Source organism: Drosophila montana, unplaced genomic scaffold (assembly GCF_035044405.1).
Source record: "Drosophila montana isolate Dmon_TW-CO22-7 unplaced genomic scaffold, ASM3504440v1 contig_1_1, whole genome shotgun sequence".
In the NCBI taxonomy this organism is placed as follows: domain Eukaryota; kingdom Metazoa; phylum Arthropoda; class Insecta; order Diptera; family Drosophilidae; genus Drosophila; species Drosophila montana.
In genome coordinates this window covers 1,632,935-1,658,717 of record NW_026996920.1, presented here as the reverse complement: position 1 = coordinate 1,658,717, position 25,783 = coordinate 1,632,935, and the positions used below count along the sequence as shown (strand labels likewise).

Below are 25,783 nucleotides of genomic sequence, written 5' to 3'. Positions count from 1 at the left end.
CCCGCCGCTGGATCTCGATTCTGGTTTGGCGGTTTTTTCCGTTTTATACCCTGTAAGCTTTGCAAGTGGGTGTAATAGAGGATGCCATAAATGTATGCAAATGTGTGCTAATTGTTGAGGGAGCATCTCTGTTTTCTATAAAGTATATCTATTCTTGATCAGCATCAACTGCGTTGTATGATAAAGACAAATCTCTTATATTGAACAATTTTTATTCAAGGATGCATTTTGGGTACGGGGTATCTCATAGCCGGTCACTCTAGACTAAAGCGCTCACGCTTGTTTAAATTTAATATAAAAACATATTTCGGCTGCTGTTTAAATATAATTACACTCACTCTGCGGGCTGCACTCATAATTTAATTAAAATTTATAAATTACTTTGTTTTAACGTGACCGGAAAAAGCGCTGCCGCTGGTTGCCAACTCGTGTTTGTTATTAATAAACTTTTCGATTGCAGGCAAACAGCGGGGCAGCTGGTCTCATTAAATTATGTACTTTTTGCACCAGTTTTAAAAGTCCTACTCGCCCTTCCGATAGCTGGAAAAAATACAAAGCCTAAACTACGCTATGTGATTGTAAAAAGGCCTCCTGAGTATGAAATTTGTGAAAATTGGATGGATGAAGCTGAAAGTCTTCTTGATAATTGCATTGACGTGGGACCATAAGGCCATAAGTAGACTCCCACAAACGTGGGCGGTTCTAGGTAGGCGTGAACAAACAATTTAAACACTTTGTTTGACGCGGATTTACACGAGCTTGCATTCAAAGGACTTCAATGGTTTTAATGGCGGCGAAAAAAAAAATAACATGCATATAGACAAACGACTAGACGGACAGAGATTGCACAAAATGTGCACCGAGTATAAAAAAAAAAACTTGGCATTATGTTTGCCCAACCCAAGAGCCGACGTCAATGCTCTCCCGCATCACCCACATGAGCATCCATTAGGACTTTTGTATGCATTACCCACACATTAGGGCGCATAATGAAAAGCTTTCTCCTCAGTGAAAAAATAAAACCCACGACTGTTGCAGACAATTGGCAGAAGTAACGAATTCAGGCAATCACAGAATGAAATGGACAAAAATAAATGTTAAAATTGTAAAATAATTAAATAAGACAATAATGGTAAATGACTGCGACTCGAGTACACTTCGACCTCCTTTTGCTGTCTGAATGCCGCACCAGCTGATGCCAGACAGCTGTACGTAAATGTTTTGGGTAATTTTTAAGCACGTCTGGCCCGTACCCGCCAAATGGCCCAAAATTGAACCCAAAACAGAAACACGGATGCTGTGCGCATGCTCAAAGGCGGAGAGAAAATTGACTGCATGGCGCTTCTCTCGTGTTTTATGGCAACCCAAAGCTTTCATCTAGATGACGCAGCATCCATTGCATTGGGGACGAGACCGCTTCAGTAGCGGAGCAGATTTCAATCCTCACGGTTGGTCAGCGCCAAACTCTAGACAACCAGATAGCAAAAACAACAGCTGAGAACAGAGCATCGCGCCAACAAATCTAATTGTGTTTTCCGAAAGTTTCAATTGTTTGCATTTCTGTAAACAATTAGGGAGTTGTGGCTATTTCAATTAGTACTTAAATACTTGCGCTCCAAAGGAGCTTGTGTACTTTTAAAATAATTTAAATAAGAAAACAGAAATATAAGAAAATAATATCATATAAATAAATCAAAATAGTGCTACGACTAAGGAACGTATATTAATTCAGTGACTGGTGAAAATATGTATTATTTAAATCATAATAACAGGAAAGCTGAAAAATTCAAGTAAATACAAAATGCATTAAACTTATTATAAGGCAATAGTTTTAAGAGTTAGCTTTAAATATAATATTTTTTTTTTTTACATAATAACAATAGATTTAAATATTAATTGAGGATATTATAAAATCGTGCGAAATTGTCTGACGTTGAGTAGAATGCATCCCCGACTCCAAAATTAATATATATTCTAGATAAACTTAAGTCGATAAGGCAATGTCCGTTTGCCGTCCGTTTCGTCCGCTTTATTTAATCCTAACTTTGCTGTCCGTTTTTAAACCAGATTATACTCATTTGCTGTTCAAAATATCTTAGCCAATTTTAGAGATTTCTCGCTTCAGTATGCCTTTTTATATATGAACAAAAACTTATCAGCAGTTCGATTCACAAGTCTGATTTGTAAGAATATTTTATATTCGGCACGCCGAAAATAACTGCTCTATTAATACTCTATTCACAAGGGGTAAAAAGGTGCATTGGTTTTCAAAATACCCGTTTTCTGTGTTTTTTTTTTAAGTTTTTGTCTATGCTGGTTATTTTAAACTTTAAATGCTATACAAGACTCTAGAGTTTTTGGTAGTTTTAACATTTTTGGGCACACCCAAATATTGTCTTACATATTTTTGGTACTAGTCACCAAACTTGGCACGTAGACTATTTTGGTGACCTCCTCTAAATATGAAGCTAAAAATATTGTGGCCACGCCCATAGCCTGGCTCAAATAATTGCCAAAATCGATATCTCCTAGTCATAGTTTGGAAATAGTCTTCCCTTTAACTTGTGTAAGCTGCTTACAGAGTATTGCGCAGTCTAAATCGTTGGTTTTTTGATTAAAAAACGATTTTAGAGGCTTTAAAAAAGAAAGAAAGTTGCAGTCGGGTGCAAACTAATGCGCTGGATATTGCACAAGCTCAATATAATTACTTTTTACCATTGTATATAAAACCAGAGTTACCAGAGTATATAAAACGACAAAACAGTTGACAAAGCCAGAGCTCGGTAATATTTGAAACTTTTCCACTTCATTTCCAAATATGTGAAAATTTTTAAGTAGCTTTTAAATATTGTTGAACCAAGACTAAATTTTTGACTGTACAATATTTAACAAATAATTTTGCTTAGATATTTTAGGGCATATATTTTTTAAAAAGTCTGAATGTTATTAAATGCTATTAAAGATTTTGCCAAATTTTCCTAATATTTTTGGAACGAACTTTAACTTTTCACCCCTAATGTCTTGAACGGATTCCTTCTTAACAGGGGCATGCCTTTTGCGTTAAGTTAGAAACACGCTTCTGCTATATTTATATAAAAACTGTTTACTGCCCTTACGGGAGGAATGTTCAGAGCCCCGTCCTGTTGTTCACTAACGTCATAAACCGCAGGATCGTAAAAAACGGCAGCCATATAATGTATTTCGAGTGGCTTAAGCTTTAAGAATCTTAAGAGCGACCTACTAAATATGTGTCCCCCTTTCTAACTCTCTCTCTCTCTCTCTCTAAGCAAAAAGCGTTTTAAACTGGATACTTGCACTCGTTCCTCCTTCTTCGGTCATGTTTTTTCATCTTTGTGGTATAAAAATAAAGATTAATGTGAGTTCTTCGCAAAGTAGCACACTCCAACTACATCACTGGCAATGCCACCGTGGGGCAAAAGTGAATATTATGTTCTGATAGTAATCATCGACACATTGACATTCCGTGTGGAGTGGTGCTCAAATCCTTGCAGAGCGTATTTTATATGCTTTCACTGTAGGAGATTTCTCAATGCCCATTCAGTGTAATTGTATAGCTGACTTTTGTTTCTGGATGTTTCTAAGGGAACTGGCCTATTAGTTTTATAAAGATCAGACTGAGAACTAATTCCGGAACGATTTTCTATGGAGCTGCGTGAAACAGAAGCAAAGACGCTGAACAAAATGCCGCACATCGCGGCGCTGTTTGTCTGTGTTTTTGTTAATGTATAAAAGGAACCTCCAATGTTTGCTACGGACGCCTGGCGATGTGTAAAGTAAATACCCTCTACACACCGCCAAACGGGCACTTTCGACTAGAGCTCTCTTTACTTTTTTGTTGACATATGCACAGAATATTATCAAAACTCTCTCTTATAGCTCATTTAGGAACAATTGACAGGGAATTAACTTAGCTCGTAATTAAGTAAGAACAGGGTATTTTATGTTCGGTTTGCTCTTGTTTGGCTTGGTCTTAGCTCACGGTGGAGCTCACCTCTCTCCTGGCATGCCTTGAATAGGACTCGTTTTCACAAAGCAGCGACTTGCCGGCACTTGACTTGAAATTTTTCTAGCTCAGAGCTGAATAAAAGAGCTTCGTCCTTTTCGCCTTTGTTGCCGTCCTAAAAATGTGCAATTGCGTGGGGCAGCCTCCTTCAGCTTCTGAGCGCCGTGCTTGCAACTGTACGATTTCAAAGTAATATTTTGCGTGCCACCAAAATATGCGGCCCCAAACAAAAACATTTCTAAATAAAAGAAACGCATATAGGGGAAAACGATTACGTAGTCAACGTAAGTTTATCAGCAACATCCCATCGCTGCCCGCATTTATTTCCCACCCAGCCATACCTTATACACTGTACACAGGGTTTTAAGAGTTTGCTTGTAGAGACTTGTTACTTGACATATTTAGAGTGCTTTCCTTAGCTAAAATGTCGAAGATTTTTTCCACCTATATCTACCAATGCATTAGAGCAAGTCCCAACAAACATTACAGGTACTTATATCTACGATTGAACCAATAATATTTTATTCCCCAAACCATCATGAGCCGCATAAATACATTTGTGTATCCAAAATTCACAGTTTGCTTTCAAATAATAATTTAAGGGCTATTCTTCTCGTAATCAGAGTAAACAGAGTATTGCGCAGTCGGTTTGGCCCAAGTGCACCGCTTTTTGCGGTTGGCAATATATTTATGTGCGTTTATATTAGGTGGCTCAGTGCGGAGTGTACATCACGCTTGGCCGCATTTTTAATTAAGCTTCATCTTTATTTCTATTTACATTTTCCTTTTTTGCTAAAACTGTTTGCACACATTACAAGAGCAAAACAGCAACAAACGAACTTCACATAGACCTTAGAATCTTTTCGCTATCAAATTTTCTGCGGGTACATTTTTATTCGTTTTTCAATTTCTATACTCGTAAAAATTATACTCTGCTTACAAGCAACAAAGACACGCAAAATATATTAATGCCACACCTATTTCAGCCCTTACAAATCATGAAAATCTTCTCTTCTTTAAGGTAAACTTCGAAGGTGACTGCCCAATTTTTTGTTTAAACCCAATGATATTTAAACAATATAATCGGCAGGTTTTTTTGTGTATACCTATTTTTAAATGTTATTAAACCGTAAACAGGGTATTGCGCAGCCAGTCTCATCCTGAGGCATCCTTTCTGATTGTGCCCTTTTTATTTTTCTGCAGCCAAGCATTTTTACGTTAACATAAGCAATTTTCACATGGTTCTTTTTTTATGGTAAATAGAAAATTTTAAATGGGCTCAATATTTCATTTGTGAATTAGACTCACGAGCAAGACCTAAACCGGCGAGGGCAAATAACGAGGTTAAGAATTTTGTTACACATATTTACAGTACGACAAACAGCAAACACTTTTTTTGAGATTAGAAAACAATATTCAAGTACTTTCATCAGTCAAAAGCTGTACTCTTCACGATTGGGTTAGTATAGTGGACAAAATAGCCAGAAGACAAAGACTTGCAAGCTGCGACCTTAGGCAATAATGAGAATTTGCGTTAGACAGGCCGGAGGTAAGATTTTTAGAGGAATGCAATCGACTAGAGCGTTCCTAGCTGTTCTTATTCACCGGATTTTATTTGAATTTATCACTCAAATTGCATTTACGCAGGCAAAAACAGACTTCTCCCTGATATACTCTTGTCTTAAATCTAGAACAGTTTTCAGTTTCAAGGGGTATAATCTAGTATATTTATAGCATCGTCCATCGGTGTCTAATAGGAGTCTGTGCAACTACATGCATGTCTCTGTTCCCAAAGTCTAGGAGTCTGGAGTGTTGTACAAGACTCCACTCAAGCAGATCTCTGCACTTCTGTGAGCCTTGCTTCCCGGGGGCGGGCAATCAGACTGCAATTTGAAAGGAAGTCATTGTCACTTTGTACCGGCCCTGTGGGCTAAGATCTGTCAAAGACGTGAACTGTCTTTTAGGTTTCAAACAGGGAGTCCTTTCATTCAATGGTTTCTGATATGTATTATGTTAGGTATTAATGTCATCTAACATCAGTCCGTTTTAGCAGGAATATTAATAAACAGTTCAAAGCTAGGCTATTGAGAGAGCTGAGTTTATTTTTTAAACTTTCCAGCAGTGTTATTGCAGCGGAAAACAGTTTCCTTTTTCCTTAAAAATTAACATAAAGCTAGGCAACATTATGCGGTCATAATTGCTGAAAATCTTTACCTGGCTCCGGCGGGACAGCTTTGCGAGGAAGCGAATGCTGCAGATGGCGTAGAAGACTTTTTAATAAACCGCAAATTTCTGTGATCAGATGTAAAAGACAATTCCTTTGACAATGATTTCTATAAAAAACTGCTGTAAATACATCAGAGCTTATCTGAGGCAAGTTTCAATTAAGTCCGGACGCACTCCGTTCTGGTCCTAGCTTCATTTGAGCAGGAAAGGGTCCAGAAGCCAAGTTATGGCTTGTTGGCACGTTTTTTTATCCAGTGTAACATTTGATCAACTCACTTTCCCACAGAATATTTTGCTTGATTAATAGGATTTGAAGGAATATAAATTGTTGAAAATTAAAATTAAATACCCATTGCTATATTGTTTTTGATTACTAAGTCAAACACGAACTAAGTGGTTCAAATTTAGCTGTAAATGACCTTCAATAATATATTGAGATAATATTTCTGAACTATTTATTTTTCTTTGCTGCAGCATCCGCATGAGCCAAGGCAGATGAAGTCAACAAGCTACAAGCAACAAACTAAAGGAAAAAGAAAAACATTTAGAATAAGAATAACTTGTTACCAGAGCCACAGGCGGCAAAATACTTTCCGCAATGCTAGCGAAAATAGCTAAAATGTGCATTTTAACATTTGTAATTGCCTGCACAGTTTGCGGCACGGCGGCACAAACGGGCGAGGCAACAACAACAGCATCGCCAATAACATCAGCAACTTTTACCATAACAAATGACTCGCACAGCAGCTACGCCCACAGAGTGGTCAGTGCCCCCGGCGTAGGCGAATCGGAACGTTTCGAGAGTACAGCGAAAACTTTATCGGGAATACAAATTGGGCTTACCACCTCTGCCTCGACCACGCCCATAACGACAGCTACAGCAGCCGCGGCCATTCCAAGCGGAAATGAAGCAGGCGAGGTTGCCGCATCAGCATCAGCAGCAACAACAACACGGGAATATGCAATCTCAACTGGACCAACAGGAGCTGGCACAACGGAAGCAGCAGCCACAGCGGCGGATGAGCTAATGACGACAAACGTGCCGCCACTCGCATCGCTGAGCGGCGTTTTTGACAGGCTTTACCGCATTAGGCTAAGCGAGCCAGCAGCAGAGATTGAGCAGCAGCAGCAGCAGGAAGGGGAGGATGACTCCGGCGACTCTCCAGCTCTGCCAATACATATACAAATGCAGGCGGCAGAATCTTACCAGGTGGCCGAGACGCTCGCCGATCTCAATGAGGATGAGCGGACGCGCTATGGTGCCCTATTGGCCCAGCAGCCGATGGGGGCGAGCAAGCTGAATATTGTGGATCTGTATCCGGTGCAGCTGGAGGACTTTCAGCCGATGATGCAGAGCGATAATGATGAGCTGCTCAGGCAGCGTACCGTGTTCCGACAGCCCGATAATGTCGACGAGTACCGACAGAATCTAATGCCCAACGAGGTGGAGGTAGACAACCCAAGGGTCAATCAGGCAACGACAATGAAGACGGCAACGGCAACCCCGTTGACAACCACTCCTGGCGTGGAGTCCACGCCTAGCTATTTTACCGGCAAGTTGTTGGCTGAGCAAGATGACTTGATAACGGAAATCGAGCGCAAGTTTCAGTTGCACGAAACTACAACCGCGGCTCCTTTGAGGAGGAGCCAGGCGCATGGGCTGCCACAGCTGGCTCCGGGCGACACCTACATTGATCGGCGTGTGAAGAAAAGCTTCGAGTTTCCGATGCAGCAACGGGCCAGCGATGTCATGGGCATACCACACGTCGACTTTGCCAACACCAAGTTCAATACGGATGCGGCGGCATCTGCCGCGGAGGCAGCCGTTGCCTCGCATCCCGAGTTCTCCACCACAAAGTTCTACAACAGCAAAGAGTTGTACAACGAAATGTTGTTGCACAATAAACGAAAGTTAATGAAAGAAATTGGCACTGCGCTAGGGACGACTGCACCCACTGGGAGCAGCATTATAAAGTCATCAGAGGGCCCAGCATTGACTGAGAGTTTCGGGCAAAGTTCAGAGCAGCAGCCACGTCAAGTCATTAGAGCAAGCGAAACCGCAAACTTGGCGGCAAGCAGCTCGACGGAGTCGCCCCCACCTACCACGCACTTGCCGCCGAGACGCGTGACTTTGACGACTACGGCGGAAAGTTTTGACGGCGCCTCAGCAGCAAAAACAACGAGTAAATGGTCTACTGTGAAACCCATAAAATATGGGCAGGAGCTTAAGCGTGCTAAATTATTGCTGAAGGATGCCGCCGACCCGCAGTTGGAAAAGCTGGAAGTGGTCTCGGCCAAAATCAAAATAACAACGTCTGCCTCAAAGCAAAGTCCAGACGTGGAGAGACCACGTCATTCAGCTAATCTTACTAAATCGGAATTAAAGCCAATTGCTCCGCCGCGGATTTTAAGTCGTCTCCAGGAGAAAATCAATTCGCTTGAATGTGACATACAAAATGTGCCGCAGGATTCGCATCTGTGGCGTGGCAACGAAACGCACGAGCTCCTCCTCCCAAATGTGGTAAGTCCTACAAAGATACAACAAATTTATATGTATGTATGTATGTATATAAGGACGAAGAGAGACGGAGACAGGGGGATAGTTTGAGATAAAAAGATATGGAGCTTTACGGCTTTGTGTATTGTTTGTTGTTCTCTAAACAATTGAAACCTTATTTAGCTCTTAACATTACCACAGCAAAACAAACTAAATCCAAGCAATTCAATTGAAACGCTGATAATAGAAGACAACTTGAGCCACAGCTCTGCCGAACAGGCTAAACAATTAGTTCGGCAGCTATTCAACAGACAACAGCAAAAAGTGCCCATGGACTAGTAATTTGTATGAAAAGGTTTGGTATGGCTGGGGAGATAAGTTTCCGAGTGGTAGTAGCAGGTAAAAGTCGGCAGCTAGGGGATACCCTGGACCCAGTCGAGCTGACTGCATTGCTGCATTGAAATTCTTGACAAGGATGACAAGCTGAGTCGATCTAGGAAAGTCACATCATATGTCCGTCCGTCCCATCGTTTGTCTGTCCGTATGTATAAGTGCGTCAATTTCCGGGACTAAAATCTTCAAGGTATTTTTTGCCATATTTATGAGCTGCAAATTTCAAAAAGATCGGACAATAAGCTCCGATTCTCCCATAGGATGGGACTTTTGTGTACAGCTTGCGGCGGGCGTGCTTGTGTATCTACGCTTCTGTGCATAAGGTCCAGAGTATCTTCTAGTCACCCTTATTTGCTTTTTATGCAGCTTCCTCGTACCATTTCAGCGTACGGTAATTACGTTCACATTGGGCACTAAAACAATGCAAGGAGTCACGGAAATAGGACAGAAAAAATGTTAACAAAAATAAAATACAACTAAAGGTACAAAAGGTATTTAATCCCAAGAGAGCTCGGACCCAATATTGATTTTTTTCTATTGTGAGCCTACTTATTCGTCCTTCCTTTTAATGTGTTCTTTAATTAATTTGCAGCCTAGAATTCATTTTTTTTTTTCCAAGATCCAAAAGCCAACTCAAAGTTTAGTGTTAATTATATGCAAGGTACGCATTATTCTTTTTTTACTTTTACAGCCGACTGCGCAAGACTCTGTCAATTGCCAATAAATAGCTTACAACCGTTGTAGAGCATCTTTGTTGTTGTATTCTAAACTTTCCTTAACTTATGCAGCTTGTGGGAGAGAAAGAAGACTTTGCCGCTATACGGACAGCTTCATTATCAGAGAAAGCATTGACCTTCACATTCTATCCATGAAATGTCTCGAATTATTTCAAACTAACACTTGACCCTCACTTTTGTCTTTTGAAACACCTTTCAAATTAGTTTAAACGAAGAACTAGGAAAGCGAGTTTTAGGCTGATCGGACGGTAAAAAAAACTACACTCAAGAGGGGAATCCCCCTAACCCACTTCTTAGAGTACACATTCATCACATAAGATAGCCAGGTATGAATTTAAGCTTCTCAGCTCTTACGTTTTAGATGTGCTTAGATCATAAATCAGTCAGTCAGTGCGGATAAATTTTAATAATGTATTTTACTTATTTATGTGCTGCCATATAAATAAAATATAAAACGACCTTAGTCAATATATATAAATTGTCTGATTCTGTGGACACAAATCTTTCAGTATTAAATTTATCTATCTACACATTTATCAAATAGCAAATGGAATTTGAAATTCGTGCTATAAATTTTCTTGTTTTTTTCTTATATGAATATCTTTTTTTTTAAATATTATCTTATCAAAACTGACTAGCTAACAATATTACTAAGCTAACGGGAAAACACTCTGACAGGAACTTCCTTTTCCTTCCTGAACAATTCATTTTTAGTTTGTGTTTTTAAGTCTTAACTAAGCTCATGAGTTCCGAGACTTATTGTGCTGTTTAAATTCGCGGAAAATAGCATATATCATAACGACTGCATGAAAATTGTGATTTTTTAAAAAACAATTTTACAAATACATCTCATATTTGTTGTAATTAAGCAGGTGTATTTACCTATTGCAATCTGACGATAACTTTTTTACCTTGAATGCGTTTCGCTTGAGCTAACAATATGCAGCAAGCTTGCAATTAAATGCATGAAAAGCATAAAAGGAAAGCTTAATTGTTCTGATCAAAGGCAGGCAGAAAATCAATTTTGATGTTTATTTAAACAAAAATTAATCCCAAAATGGCAGGCGAAACAGCCCGAGATGGACGCTCGGTTTATGGCAATAAAACAGCTTTTAAGACACACAAAAACCAATTTGAAAACAAAGACAGAGATAGAAAACAATTTAACTTTGAAGAAAAGGTAGCGCAAGGATAACTCGAAAGCAGTAAAAACAACAAAAATGCCAAAATATATTTAAATTGTTGTCTAGGGACACTGCAAATGACTATTTTGTTGCGTTGCTGAATTTTCTTTCAGGCCGGGCTGTGTATGTAATAGTGAATGACTTGATTTACGACGAAATAAACAGAAAATGCAAAGCTGGGGCTAAAAATTGTAAGCCTTTTTATGCCCTGCCATCACGAGCTGCAAGGAGTATATTGGCTCCGTCCATTCTCATACGAATATACTCGTGTAATCATAATCCTCCACAATTTTAGATCTGAGCTCCACAACGGCATAATCTCCTTTAAATATGTCGTCACAAAGTCTGTAAGGCATCAATCAAATGGAACACGAACAGAGTATTGCGTAGTCGGTTGCGACCGTTTGCAGCATTGTGCTTTGTTAGTTTTTGTAATGTTTCATCAAATGTGACCTAATATAGATAATGAAACTTCATTATTTGATTTCCAATGTCCTTTTTACATATTCAGCCAGGAGGACGAGTTTCAAAAAACATCTGACCCTCGATATTCCCGGTAAACTTGTTAGAGATGCTTCCTGACTCGCATGCAGCAGATGTAGCCAAATAATCAATAACTTATCTAGCTAGGCAAAGCAGCGTGCTGACTGTATAGCTTTCCAAGGCATTAAATTTGTTGGGTTCATTTGAGGAAGTCAATCGTTGGCTTATTTTCTATCTGACTGATTGACTATCCTTTTACGAGCTTATCCGCTCGTTGTCAAATGTTCGCGTTCCTTATATATGCTTATTGCGCCTGATTGGATCGTTTTATAGTGACTTGTAATAGTGTTTTCATAAAATGTTATTTAAATCTAATTTCCGTCAGTGCTGCGGCCATTTAAAACAAAATGAAAACAAGTAAGAGGTTCTAGTCGCGAGCTCCAGACTAGGGGATACCCTAAACCCTCTTCTTCCAACAGGCGATAACCATAAAATTAAAGATACTTGATATATATATATACTATTCTAGAAAGTACATGTCAAGTTTGGTGATTTTAGCTCCTATTATTTTCCCAAAATTGCTCAAAAAACAGGATTTCGATATCGATTTTTATCGATTACTTTGAAACGAGGCAAGTTATCGAATATCGGAAACAAACTCGATCTGCTCGGGTACTAGGAGGACCTTCAGCTAAAATTTCAAGTCTCTAGCTCTTATAGTATACAACTGTTTCATCTTTTCAATATTCAGTCAAAAGCATTGATTACCAGTCGGAAAAACAGATTCAAATATATAAACTAACTAGCATTTATTACTTAGCTTTGCCCAACTTTTTTTCTCTAATTCAAGAGATAACCTTATTTACCCATTTGAAAATGATTTGAGCTATTCATACATCATCAATCAGAATGTTGGACAATCCGTCAGTCAGTCAGTCAGTCCGGACAAAAAGTTTTTTGTTTTTTTTTAATAATAATAATTGTAGTTCAAATTTCTCTGCAAAGTATTCTCTCATTAATAAAACGAAAATAACTTTTATGTTTATAAATGGACTAAAAATATATGAGCAAATTAATTTACTTTTCATTATTAAATTTCTGACATGTTGTTTTTTTAGTTTATACATATGTTATATATATACGCCGGACAGCAAAATTATACCGCAAAATATATTTTCACAAGATACGAGCCATTAGAACTGCTTTAATTTGCACACAGGCAAATCGTTTGAACGTATTCAAATTAAACCGCTTAAAATTGAGCTAAAATACACAAACTTTCAGACGAGACCCTTGTCGAAAGCCACAAACGCACACTTCTTATACCCTGTACTCACTGAAATGGGTTAAGGAGGGTAGAATGATTTGTGCAAATATATGTATGATAAGAGCTAGAAATACCAATTGTGTAGGGGCTAGATTAATACACACTGTTCTAGATTATTCTACTTTTTGTATACCTGTCTCCTAAATATTTCCCTCCAGAAAATAATTTGTAGAGGCTTAGCTTTGCACTTTGGCATATCCCATTTGAATGCCATTTTAAGACTTAATTAAACTATTCTAATATGCATATTCTGTTGTGGAGAAGGGAGAATTAGCACAAGTAAAAGCAATTTCGGAGCTGGATACAGGTTATCTCCTAGTTGTGCACACTCGACTAGGGTACTCATTTGTCTTGTAACTAATTTCTTGCTTATATCCTGCAGCTTGGCAGTGGATTAACCCAAACTAATAAAAAGTGATTTTCATTGGTTGGATATACGCATATGGCTTGTGTTTTAAACCTTGTTTATTCCATATGCTTCCACCTACTCTGGACATAAGCTGTAATCCTCACGAGGGCGGATTACGCATATGACAAAGTTTATGAGGTTCGTCGTAGTCAGTATGCAAATTTTTTAAGGCTATATCTTTAAAGGGGACTCGGTCTACTACATTAGACGAGCACATGAAACTGAAATTATTAAATTATTCAGATAAACACTTTTTTTTATTTTAATTTTTCATGTACATGTTGGGCTTTGCGGCTACAAACCACATCACATACAGAGCGAACCGACCAACCTTTTAATCCCCTCGACTGCTAACTTTTAGGGAACAAGACATTTGCGGCTTTTACTTCAACCCCTAACTTGTGACAATGTTAAAACAATTTTACAACTCTTCTTTTGCAGATCCCGGAACAATGCCAACTCGGTGAGCCTTGTACTCCTAATATGTACACGTGGGAAGGCGAAGTAGACATCCAGTCCGGTGATATTTTAATTGTCGAAATCAACGATGCCAAGTTGAGGACAGCAAATGTGCAGAACAACACAACCAGGTAAATGCTTGTCTGTGCATCAATTTCTATCCGATAACAAGTAAAGAGGGTATTTACAATCAAGACGGTTGTTGTTCTGTGGAACCCCCTGCGAAAGTCTCTATTGACAAGGGGATCTTAATATATGCAATATTTTTGGCCTCAACTTTAAAGCAGCTTATTAAATTGGTTACTCGAGATTTTCAAAGAGTGCTTTAGTTAGGAATGCAAAGCTAGAGATACCCTAAACCTAACAGCGAGATGCGTTACACACGCTCCAGCTTACATACGTACTTTATGCTGCTGCTGCTGTTTTTCCTCCCCCCGAGGGAGGAATAACTTGGCTGTTAATTAGTTTATCTTTATGACATTAATATGACATTTGTATGACATAAATATGACATACAAGTGTGTGTAAATACCAACACCAGTGGAATATTCTGAATCAATATATACTATACTAGAAGAACTTACATGCTTAATTTGATATCTCAGCTCTTCTCCGAGATATTCTCAAAGGATTATAAAACTGATTTTTATCTATTTCATGATATCTTCGCGGCATAGTGGAACCTACATTAAACGTTTCAAGTATCTAGCTCGTATAATCTCTCAGGTAGCCGACAGACAGACATCTTTAGATCGACGCGGTTATTAATGACTAAAAATATATATACTTTATGGGGTCGAAGATGCTTCGTTCTGCCTGTTACATAAATTTGCACTTTTTGTTCTTCCTACCCATTTTTAACGTGCTCAACGTGTAAGAATGTGGGAGGTAACGATTTTCACGGTTTGCCCGACCCGAAAAAATGTTTGACATTTTGTCTGGCGCGCATAAAAGTTCACGAATAAGTTTACAGTCTCTTAAAAGCGGTTCTAGTTTTTTAAAGTAAGGCCAACTATTATTGAGTATCATCAACATCGTCAGCATTTTTGGATATACCAGCAACATCATCCCGCCCTATGAAGAAAATCCCCAAAAATGCCTTTAGATGAGCTTCCCGTGTTCTCCGCCCTGTCTTTTTGGTCTACGCATGGCTTTAAATAATTGTTAGCATTTTCTAGCGTGCATGCAGAGCTTTTTGCCTGTTATTTCCATTTAAAGTACTTTAATGCTGTTTGAGACGTGCTTGTTCTTCTGCTTAATATATAATAACATACATTAGGAACTTTTATTGATTTTACTTCAGCACGTTCGCACAACGGGGCACTATATGTTTAGTGCACCAGCGCACCCAATCGACCATTGGGTTCCACAGGTCTCTATTTCATGTGACTCACGTACTGCCATCAGAATGACCTTTTTCAGTAGATTAAATTGTTTTAGATTTTCGCCCTTCTTTCTCTTAGTATATGTATATGTATATGTATATGTAATGTATATGTATATGTATATGTATATGTATATGTATATGTATATGTATATGTATATGTATATGTATATGTATATGTATATGTATATGTATATGTATATGTATATGTATATGTATATGTATATGTATATGTATATGTATATGTATATGTATATGTATATGTATATGTATATGTATATGTATATGTATATGTATATGTATATGTATATGTATATGTATATGTATATGTATATGTATATGTATATGTATATGTATATGTATATGTATATGTATATGTATATGTATATGTATATGTATATGTATATGTATATGTATATGTATATGTATATGTATATGTATATGTATATGTATATGTATATGTATATGTATATGTATATGTATATGTATATGTATATGTATATGTATATGTATATGTATATGTATATGTATATGTATATGTATATGTATATGTATATGTATATGTATATGTATATGCATATGTATATGTATATGTATATGTATATGTATATGTATATGTATATGTATATGTATATGTATATGTATATGTATATGTATATGTATATGTATATGTATATGTATATGTATATGTATATGTATATGTATATGTATATGTATATGTATATGTATATGTATATGTATATGTATATGTATATGTATATGTATATGTATATGTATATGTATATGTATATGTATATGTATATGTATATGTATATGTATATGTATATGTATATGTATATGTATATGTATATGTATATGTATATGTATATGTATATGTATATGTATATGTATATGTATATGTATATGTATATGTATATTTGTCCATGTATTTGTATATATCCATATATTTGCACTCGCACATGTACTTTTATCACGTATTTTCGTTTGTTTTCCTTGCTTATATTTTTCTATTTTTTGTTTACTTTCTACTGTTGGCAAATCTCTTACTAAATGTGCATATTAATGCTAGTCGGGTGCTGTTGTAGTTCGGAATTCTTTCCGCTGGCCATTAGTCATTTTGAGGTCAGAGAGTCCGGGTGTCCAGAGTTTGGTAAAAAACAGGGCTCAGCTGCTGACCGCATGCTGCTAAAAAGCTGTGACAATTATCACGTTTCATTGGTAGCTTTGGGTTATTTTTTTGTATTTCTGTATCCTCTGGCACTCTTGGCTTTGTCTTGACAGAGTGCACAAAGCCAGGATTAAGCATGTGCACGGCATAGTCGTAAACATATAAATATATTAATAAACTTTTGGGTTGTGTTATGCATCCTCAAATTTTCAGCAAAATGTTAAATTTATTTGCAGCCGCAAACTTTTAAAGATATTCTGTTCCTTTGTGCGAGGGTCCAAGGCAAGCTTGAAATACCTCAAATTTAGCGCCTACGTTCAATTTAAGTTGCTTGGGGCAAAGTGACGGTCGCACAAAGTTAATGGATATTTTGTCCGTCTGTTAACAATACATCATCCATTTTGGGTAAGGTGTAGGGATTTTTTAAGTTGGGGAACGAAAAAAGACAAATAGCGTAGCATACATTTGAGCGTGTGCAAGAAAGTTGCCAATTATGAAAATGAGATGTCAAAAAAGTTTTTCTTATCGATTTAATATGTGTGTATTTTAAGGTAAAGGGGAGCGGATCACAGCCAACAAATTGATAATTGATAAAATAATAAGCAATAAATAATATGGTAAAGCGGGTGGCAAATAGGTTGGAAGTGAAAAGTTTTGAGCTCCCTCTCCCTCTCCTGCCCCTTATATCCTATGGAAGTGGTGTAAAGTACTTTGATTTATCCACCGAATACCGTACTTTTTGACATAGGTGCAAGCTTAAATTTTCAAAATACATTTGTATTTTGCTTAATTTTAAAGAATATACTAAGACTGGACAAGGCCGGGAAATACCAGATGTATTTATTTATTTATTTTATACTATTTATACTTTTTAGAGTCGGAGAAATTTTCTTCTGCCAGATATACTATAAACATTTTAACAACTGCAACATATCCCCTTTTAGCCATTTAAATTGGTACAGGAACTAAAAAAGTTTCAATTAAAAGTTTTCCGTCCGTTTTCGACCATGTACTTTCCAAAGTCAAAATTTATTAATTATATTCTGTCTCCATTAAAAATATGTAATATTTATATACATATATATTTTTTGAAGACTGCATTTCTCATGGTGTATGTATAATTTGAATGTTTGCTACGGTAGCTTGGAACTAGCTACAGGGTATTACCTAGTCATTCGCGCCGCCTAGAGAAATTTGACTTATGTAGAACACAGAAAATAAGTTTAAAGTCAATCGGAAAAAAATTTGGCCTTTTGCACCTAAAATCCCAATGTCTTTAGTTTTTATCTAGGAATTTTGCGCACATTGCGAAAGACGTCCTCCATTAGTTTTTACAAAAATCTTGAAGAAGAAATTTAAACGAAAAACAAAAGTTTCATGCAACCGATTTCAAAGTTTTTTCATTACTGCGCCAGGAATTTTCTAAAATCCCGTCTTAGTGCAGATACATTCGGCTGTGGCTGTGCGTCTATCACCAATCAGTCCGTCAATCAGTCAATCAGTCAATCGACAGTTGAAAACTTTATATTTTTCTGTGTTAGATGGCAATTTAACAGCTTGCTGCATTGTGTAAAAGGTTGCTAAGTTTCCAAGTAAGCTGTTGTTTGTTGGGGAATTAAGTCAATATAATATTTTATTTGCCAACGGAGACTATTTATATTGATGTGCTTGTTTATTTGGGCTTGAAATCTATTTGCCTAAGTAAAGCTGGATTCGGGCCAGTTTCCATGCTGGTAATGAATAACTTTTTCAAAGTAGCAGATGTTCATAAATAATTGCCAGCTAATTTAATTTCCGCCCGGTGCTATTTAATTTCCGCTTACAAAACGGGCAGCTATGCTTATAAATAATTTCAATTAATTAAGTACACAGCGCGTTGGGAGACAAGAAATGCTTGAATGCGCCATCATATTTGTAACTTAAACTTTCATCGACTTACTTTACCTCTTTCTTTTTCCCTTTCCCTTCCTCTTTCTCTTTCTCATTCTCCTGACGCACCCTCCAGGGTGCCACACTCCCCCAACTACAGCCAAAGCGCTGCGCATGCTGCACAGGTCTACCAAGTAACACGTTCCGGCCACGAACATTGCGATGTAACCGAAGGTGTGCTCCTGGATATTACGCCTCTGGTGGTCGATGGAAGGAAGCTGGTTACGTTGTATGATAAGGACCTCACTGAGGGAGTTAACTTGTTAATTGGTAGGTAGACTACGCCTCAAAATGTTCATTAATGAGCACTGAAGATACTCTTGCAACACAATTTCATTTGGTTGAGTTACAGACATTATGTCACACGCTCAAATACAGAATAAAAGTCTTTAGTTTTTGTTGCTTATAACCATTAAAATAACTTAAAAGAAACATATTAAAAATCATTAAGCATTCTAGCATAAATATTTGCTAACTTTGTTAGAGTATCAAAGCTGCGGCCGTCTCCGTGCCTTTTAGGTTTTGTTATTTAACTTTTTCGTTGTCTTTGGGGACAATTTTTTGCCTAGACCGACTTTAATTAATTTCACGACCCTTTTTTTCTTGTTTAATAGTGGTGTCCGAGCTGTGGGGAGGGCAATGTGTGCGCCTAAAGGTGACCACAAAAACCGACAATTGCGGCGAGGGCGCCGATTGCTCCGGCAAGGGCGTGTGCTACTCGAACGGGGCCATGGAGGAGTACGAGTGTCAGTGCTGCGTCGGTTTTGCAGGTCCCCATTGCGAGGAAATTGATGCTTGCAATCCCAGCCCGTGCACCAACAATGGCATTTGTGTCGACCTCTCCCAGGGCCACGAGGGCAACTCGTATCAGTGCTTGTGTCCATACGGTAAGGCCATTAATGAGCGGCCATTTTCTCTCCTTAGCAGCGTTGTAAGCCAATCTTGCTAATAACCCCCTTGTGTCGCACTGATGCAGGCTATGCGGGCAAAAATTGTCAATACGAATCGGATCTCTGCAATCCAGCCGAGTGCATGAACGGCGGCAGCTGCCTGGGAAACTCAACGCACTTTCGGTAAGTGTACATTGTCTAGCCCACAGATCCCATGTGACAGTGGCTTAAGCCAGCAAAGTGTTGTCTGTCGTTCGATTTATTCGCAAACACCTAAAAGTACTCCAAGCAAGAGTATGCTCGACGAACATGTACCCAACAATTTTGTCATGCTCTTTCTATTTATGCATATTATAAATATCACTTGTTACCTAGGCTTATTAAATAGAGCTTAGTGAATAGAAAAAGATTAAACATTGCCACTTTTGCAGCTGCGACTGCTCTCCGGGATACACGGGTCCACTCTGCCAGCACAGCCTAAACGAATGCGAATCCTCGCCCTGTGTGCATGGTATTTGTGTGGATCAAGAAGATGGTTTTCGCTGCTTCTGTCAGCCAGGTAAGTGATCAAACAGACTCAGTCTAGTTCCAAAGTCAAAAGTTTTTATTTTGAGTTTATTTTAATAGCCGCGAAAAGAGGATATACCTGTCCGTCCGTGTATTCGTATCACTTTATATAGAGACTTGACAATTGCCCAATTGCTAACAAAGTTTCAAGTCTCTAGATTAACTATACTAGCACTTCCTAGTACAATTTATAACAGGCATTACTCACAAACTTATGTTTTCTGAAATCTTTATATAAGCTGAAAGTCCAATTATTTTCTAGCTCAACTATGTCTGTGCGAATCCGACAAAATGTAAGCACAATGTAGCAATAAAATCTGCACTGAAGCCTATAAATTATTTCATTGGCACAAACACAATTTGCACAAATCAAGCTCGACAACAAAAAATAAAAAATAAAAAAGAGAAAAAGCAAATGTGGCTCCGGTTTCCGAGTTGCCAATATCCAGTTCGCTGAAATTTCCATTTCATTTGTTTTGCACATTAACATTACCCCCAACTACACCCCCTTTGCCCCGGTTGGCTCTTCTTGCAGGCTTTGCTGGCGAGCTGTGCAACTTTGAATATAATGAATGTGAATCGAATCCGTGTCAAAACAGCGGCGAATGTATCGATCACATCGGCAGCTTTGAGTGTCGCTGTACGAAAGGTTATTCAGGCAACCGTTGCCAAATAAAGGTGAGTGTCAAGGAGAACAAATCAGACGACAGCCAACGGACTGCGCAATGCGACACTTTGATACTCGAATCGTATAAGTGTGATTATTGCGTATTCTGTGCTCAATTCTCCATATATATTTAAGTATTAATAAATATCAAATGTATTCGACTCATGTATGTAGGGAAATGTACACATTTCGAGTTATTGCGCAATCAGTCATCTAAATGATTCAGTCATTCAGGCAACTGAATGTTCACAACCAGCCTTTCGGCCAATACTAGCTAGTAATACCTTTAGACAAACACAATTGGTCCTCTGATGGATTGAATGACTTCGTCCTTATATATATATATATATATATATATATATATATTTGAAATTTATTTCACACATTTCCTAATTTCCATTTCCAGATTTAATGAAAATTCTTTGTAAACAGTTTCCCGGTCCTTCCTTTGTTAAATAAATATTTGCATAGCAAAAATTCAAAATATTTATAAATATGCACAACAACGTGTGAAATTGTATTCTTATCAGCCTGTAGCTAGTTGTCAAGGCAAACAAATTGGCATATTATTGATTGGATTTACCATGGCTAATATATGCACCCACATATGCCCATATCAATAACAGGCAGATTTTTGAATATCTAATGAAGTCCGGCTTTTCAATAAACTGAGGGTTTGCCTTTTCTTATTGCCTTCGTCTGTTTTAGGTTGATTTCTGCGCCAATAAGCCGTGCCCCGAAGGACATCGCTGTATTGATCATGGAAATGATTTCAGCTGCGAATGCCCAGGAGGTCGCAACGGACCGGATTGTAATCAAATGCCACGAACGGTAAGTCATGATTTATGCACTCAGCTGGCGCTGCTTTGGACCGACCGTTTTTCTGCACGGACTGTGGCCCAGCTGGATGTGCATGGCAAAAAGCCCAAAATACCCACAATTTGCTGACAACGGGCAGCCACCCGTTGTCCCAACACATACCAATAGACACAGCCATGCTGAATGGAGGAATGTTCAGTTCAATGCAACTTTGTAATTGTCCCAGTTGTAAAATTCCAAAGTATAATATTTGGAGCTTATGTTGCGGCAGTTCGTGTTCTGTGTACTTTTTACTGATTTACGCTTCTAGATTGTTTACCAAATACCAAATGCAATCACTTTGATTAAACATAGGCTTGATGGTTTTTTTTTGTTTCTAATTTGACCCAAATTTAGTTTAGTTGAGAGTGGATAAAAACTTGTTTATCACAATTTTACCCGACACAATAAATGGGTTTTAATTATAACTTAAGCTTTTACTGATGGATTCTATGGGCACCTCTAATGAAACGAATATTTAGCTAGTTTGGTTAGGACGTCTTTTCAATTAAACAAATATTTAATATACCGTATAAACTTAGATTTAGCCCATTTCTTCCATGCTTTGAAAACTCTTTGGCACAATATTGTGATCGGAATAACGACTATATGAAGTAGAATCTGCAATTGGCCATCGCTATTCACACAGGGGAACATATGCTTTAAATACGTGAGCATTATTTTATTAAATAGATTGTCTGACTATTAACTTTTACACAAGCAACTGTTCTGTTCTTTCAAGACATCCAATTCCAACAATTACGAATTAATATATCTGCAAAATCTTGTCAACACCTGTTCAGAAAGTTCGAATATTTATACTCTGTTTTCAAAGAAAACTACGGTGCGAGCAATATTCGTATCTCACACAATAGAACTTGTTTAAGGGTCTTGTTTCGGTCTAAAATCGATCTCTAAATCTGTTCTATAGATGTTGCTAAAATTATAGTCGAGAGTTGAATTATTTATCCACTCTCCACACAAAATTTAAATTGAAAATTGCCTCGAACGTAAAATATATATTTGTTTCTGAAATTTTGAATTTGAAGCACCCAGAAGAAGAATCGTGACTCGGCTGCTTCTGTTGAAATTCTTTGTTCAGGGCTATCTATTATCTGTCTATGCTTCAACGTAGGCAGGAGAGAACTTTAATAGGCCACAATTAAGTTTTGCCAACCATTTTCATTACCGCCAACTATGTTAGCAGCCCACTTGACAATATTTAATAAACGCTCAAAGACTTGATATTTTTTCTTTGGCAAAATAGAACTTAATAAAGTGTACATAAATTAGGCGCAAGGGCTCCATAATTAAAGCTTTTCACGTTGATGGACATGTTCTCTAACCGCGAGAGGAGGGAAAACCATCTCCAGTGAGTTTTCTCAGCCCACAAATTTCCACCGACAGACACGACGTCAGCATCAGCGACAGCCAGAAGGAAAGGGAAGGAGTAGTTGGCAGACCTGTTTACAAGCGGAGGCAGCTGCTGGTGGAACCCGGCTGGAGCTGACGCCAAAGCCGAAGCTGATGAAGGAGCTCGTCTGGCGGTGTGGCCAGCCGCCGGCAAGTTAATTAGATTTTGCTATGGCGCATAGTTATGCGCGCGCGTGTAATATTTAATATGCCAGTTGCACACACAGAACCCCCAATTAATTGTTAGTTAGTGTAGGACAAATGTGTACATTTATGCGAATGATAAGAGGATGTATCCTAACCAATGCGATTACTACTTACCCCAGTACTTTCAGCAGTGCAGCGCGAATCCGTGCACCCATGGCGGCACCTGCTGGTCCAGCGGGGACAGCTTTTACTGTGCGTGCCGTCCCGGCTACACGGGCAAAATGTGTGAAGGTAAGTGCATTATTAACTCGGGCTAAGCCCAAATACTGTATATGCAAAGCTCGCGATGCGACTATCTAAGGCATGCAGGCAAGGGGAGCCCAAGGAGCTAACCATTTATATTCATTTGTGCCTGCAGATGAGTTTGTGGTCGAGACCGTCGTCAGCTCGAGTGAATTTATTGTCGACGATGCGAGCGCCAGAAATTTTAATGACAAAACTTTTGGTTCATCGGTTGTGCTTAAGAGTCCCATTGAATTGCATAATGCATATTTTGCGGCTGGAGTCCTGGCGGCCGCCATTTTCATCGTTGCCGTTGTGGTAAGTTAACACACACACACACACCCACACACACACACACACACGCACACAACTCACATTTGCCTCCTTACAAGGCGGGTAACAGGAGCGAACACGAAACAGGGGCTGACCAATAGGGAAATTGTACTTTGCGGTTCTGGAAACTCTGCGAGCTGGCATTGCATATTCATTTCCATGTTTCGAGTCGAGGGTTACTTTAACATGGCCCCAGCCAGCTGTAGCTGTTCTTTCTCTTCTTTCTTTTTTTTTTTTTACCAAGTTCAATCGAGCGGCAAGTTTGAAGAGTATTCAAATTTATGCGCATAATATATATATTTGTATATATGTTATACATACAGATTTTTTCGCTAGGCACGCTTGAAGCAAGCAGCAAGTGCACTTAGTTTTTAATTTATATTAAGCCTAGTTCCACCCTATCAGGAATGCAGGCCTACATTCCGAAACTTGCCACTGGAGTGGTTGCTTATTTTTCAATAGCACTTCACAGAGTAGTTAGTAATTAATTTAATACTAATCAGGTTTTGCATAACGTTAAAATTGAAAAAAATGGAAAGGACTTGAGGTTAGGGGGAGGGTCTCTCCTAGTCTTGTACTCAGAAGTCTTACTTTTTGTGTTATAGTTTTTTGATGCAATGTGTAAAACACAGCAGGAGATATAGTCTCGATCGTCTATCTGTTCCATGCATACTAGTTTTCCAGTTTAAAACTATTGTTATGTATCTTTTTAAAGATCCGTCTTTTTGTTGCACACAGTATTTAAGCATTATATGTTATGTTAAGCATTATATGTTACAGCTTTAGGAATAACCGGTCAAAATTGAAGTTCTTCTTTTATTTTTATGTTCATCAAGATATCTAATCGAAATGTGTAAAATCTTATCCACATCTGGCTACTACATTATATAGCTCCACATGCAAAATTGGTTGAAAACCGATTCACAATTTCCTCACATATCTGCAAAGCCATTCGTCTTCAAACTACGTTTGTGGGATGGGATCTATGAGTACAATTTAACAATTTTCTTTGTTCTGATTTGTACTTTTGTCAACCAGGTCACAATTTGCCACTGCAATGTCAATCAAACGTATCGCAAGTTCTCCACGCGTTCCACTTCATTTATTCCTATTTTGGGCTTTAGTCGACGACCCAAGACGCAAGGAGCACTCAACAAACATTGGCTAAGTGGCAAAGTTCTCAATGATCCCACTGCAGCTGCACAGCGTGACCTAAACTCTGCGGCAGCCGGCAATCCGGCACAGTCAACGCGTCATTTGTCCTCCAGGCCAAATGGCAGCAGCCTCCATACCCAGACCACGCTGGGTGGACAACTGCACGAGCGGCCATTCCAACGGCATCTGGCCATGAATATGGAGAACGACATGTACTACACGGTGGACTTCAGTGAGAACTCGCAGCACTTGCCGCTAATACAGTGAGACTTGGCTCTTGCAGCTGGAACAGCAGCTTTAGCAGAAGCTGCACCCGGAGCTAAGGATGATGGCTGGCTAGTTAAATTCACAAAGAAGCCCCAATCGCATTAGTAGAGTAAGAACTGATTCGTGTTGAAAACTTTTTTGTGCTACTCTTGCAGTGCCAGTACTGACAATATTGACAGTACTGATATTATTAAAAACAAATAGAAAATAAAAACAAACATTAAAATAAAGTTGACTACAAATTAACCATTTGATTAAACAAATACAATACATATTACATGATGATAGGCTTAACAGCTTGTGTGCTAATGTTTATTTAAGTCGGGCAAACACAAACTTCACAGTTTATAGTTTACAATAGCTGAGGTCGCGTTATGGTCGAATTGTGTGGTTTTAACTGATTGTGAATTATATATTTGCAAGATTAGATTCAATTCACTTCACAACGATAGACCTTTAAACAGCTTGCAGTAAATAAATATTTCGAAAAGAATTCGATATATTCCAAAACGTTATGGATTTTATTTTTATTATTAAACTTACCCGTAAAATTGCTCGACATGTTTTGTAGGTTAAGCAAAAGACAAATATCTCGATTAAACTAACTTCAATGAGAAGCAAACAATATGAATATGTTTTGGTGCACTTTCGAGAGAATGTGTTTGCGGCCAAAAATTTAAACTAAATTAATTTAACCGCAATAATAAATTGTCTTTATTTGCACAAACAAGGTAAATTGTTAAAAATTAATTTGTGGCGAGAGATTATTGTCGCTTTATTTGCGGCACAACAAACGCAAAATGTATATTTAACGGGTTGGCCATCGAGGTAATCATAAGCTGTTATTAAACATTAATTATCATAAATTAAAATTTGCCATCAAGGCTAATATGTTTATTGTTTGCGGTTTATATATGTGTATTTAAAATCAGCAGGATTATACAAATGTGTGTGTTCCTGCGGCTGCATTGGGCATGTTGCTAT

The 25,783-nt window shown here is 38.1% G+C and overlaps 1 protein-coding gene across 2 annotated transcripts; it reads left to right on the top strand.

Moving 5' to 3' along the window:
* Positions 1–1,434: 1,434 nt before the first annotated feature.
* On the top strand, positions 1,435–25,214 carry wry (weary). Of its 2 annotated transcripts, none has more exons than XM_064679246.1 (12): positions 1,435–1,790; positions 6,725–8,771; positions 13,722–13,870; positions 18,297–18,490; positions 18,835–19,107; positions 19,197–19,293; positions 19,542–19,669; positions 20,213–20,355; positions 21,053–21,175; positions 22,951–23,053; positions 23,181–23,362; positions 24,416–25,214. In XM_064679246.1, exons 2-12 carry the CDS (start codon positions 6,849–6,851, stop codon positions 24,797–24,799), a joined length of 3,699 nt encoding a protein of 1,232 aa, XP_064535316.1. In that variant the 5' UTR covers positions 1,435–1,790; positions 6,725–6,848; the 3' UTR covers positions 24,800–25,214. The 2 variants fall into 2 exon arrangements, with proteins under 2 accessions (XP_064535316.1, XP_064535315.1); XM_064679245.1 differs by having other exon boundaries at positions 22,942–23,053.
* Positions 25,215–25,783: the final 569 nt, after the last annotated feature.

Coding starts and splice junctions, on each gene's coding strand:
- wry (XM_064679245.1), top strand. CDS start 6,849: ATGCTAGCGAAAATAGCTAAAATGTGCATTTTAACATTTGTAATTGCC. Junction 8,772..13,721: donor AGCTCCTCCTCCCAAATGTG/GTAAGTCCTACA, acceptor CTTCTTTTGCAG/ATCCCGGAACAATGCCAACT. Junction 20,356..21,052: donor GCAACCGTTGCCAAATAAAG/GTGAGTGTCAAG, acceptor CGTCTGTTTTAG/GTTGATTTCTGCGCCAATAA.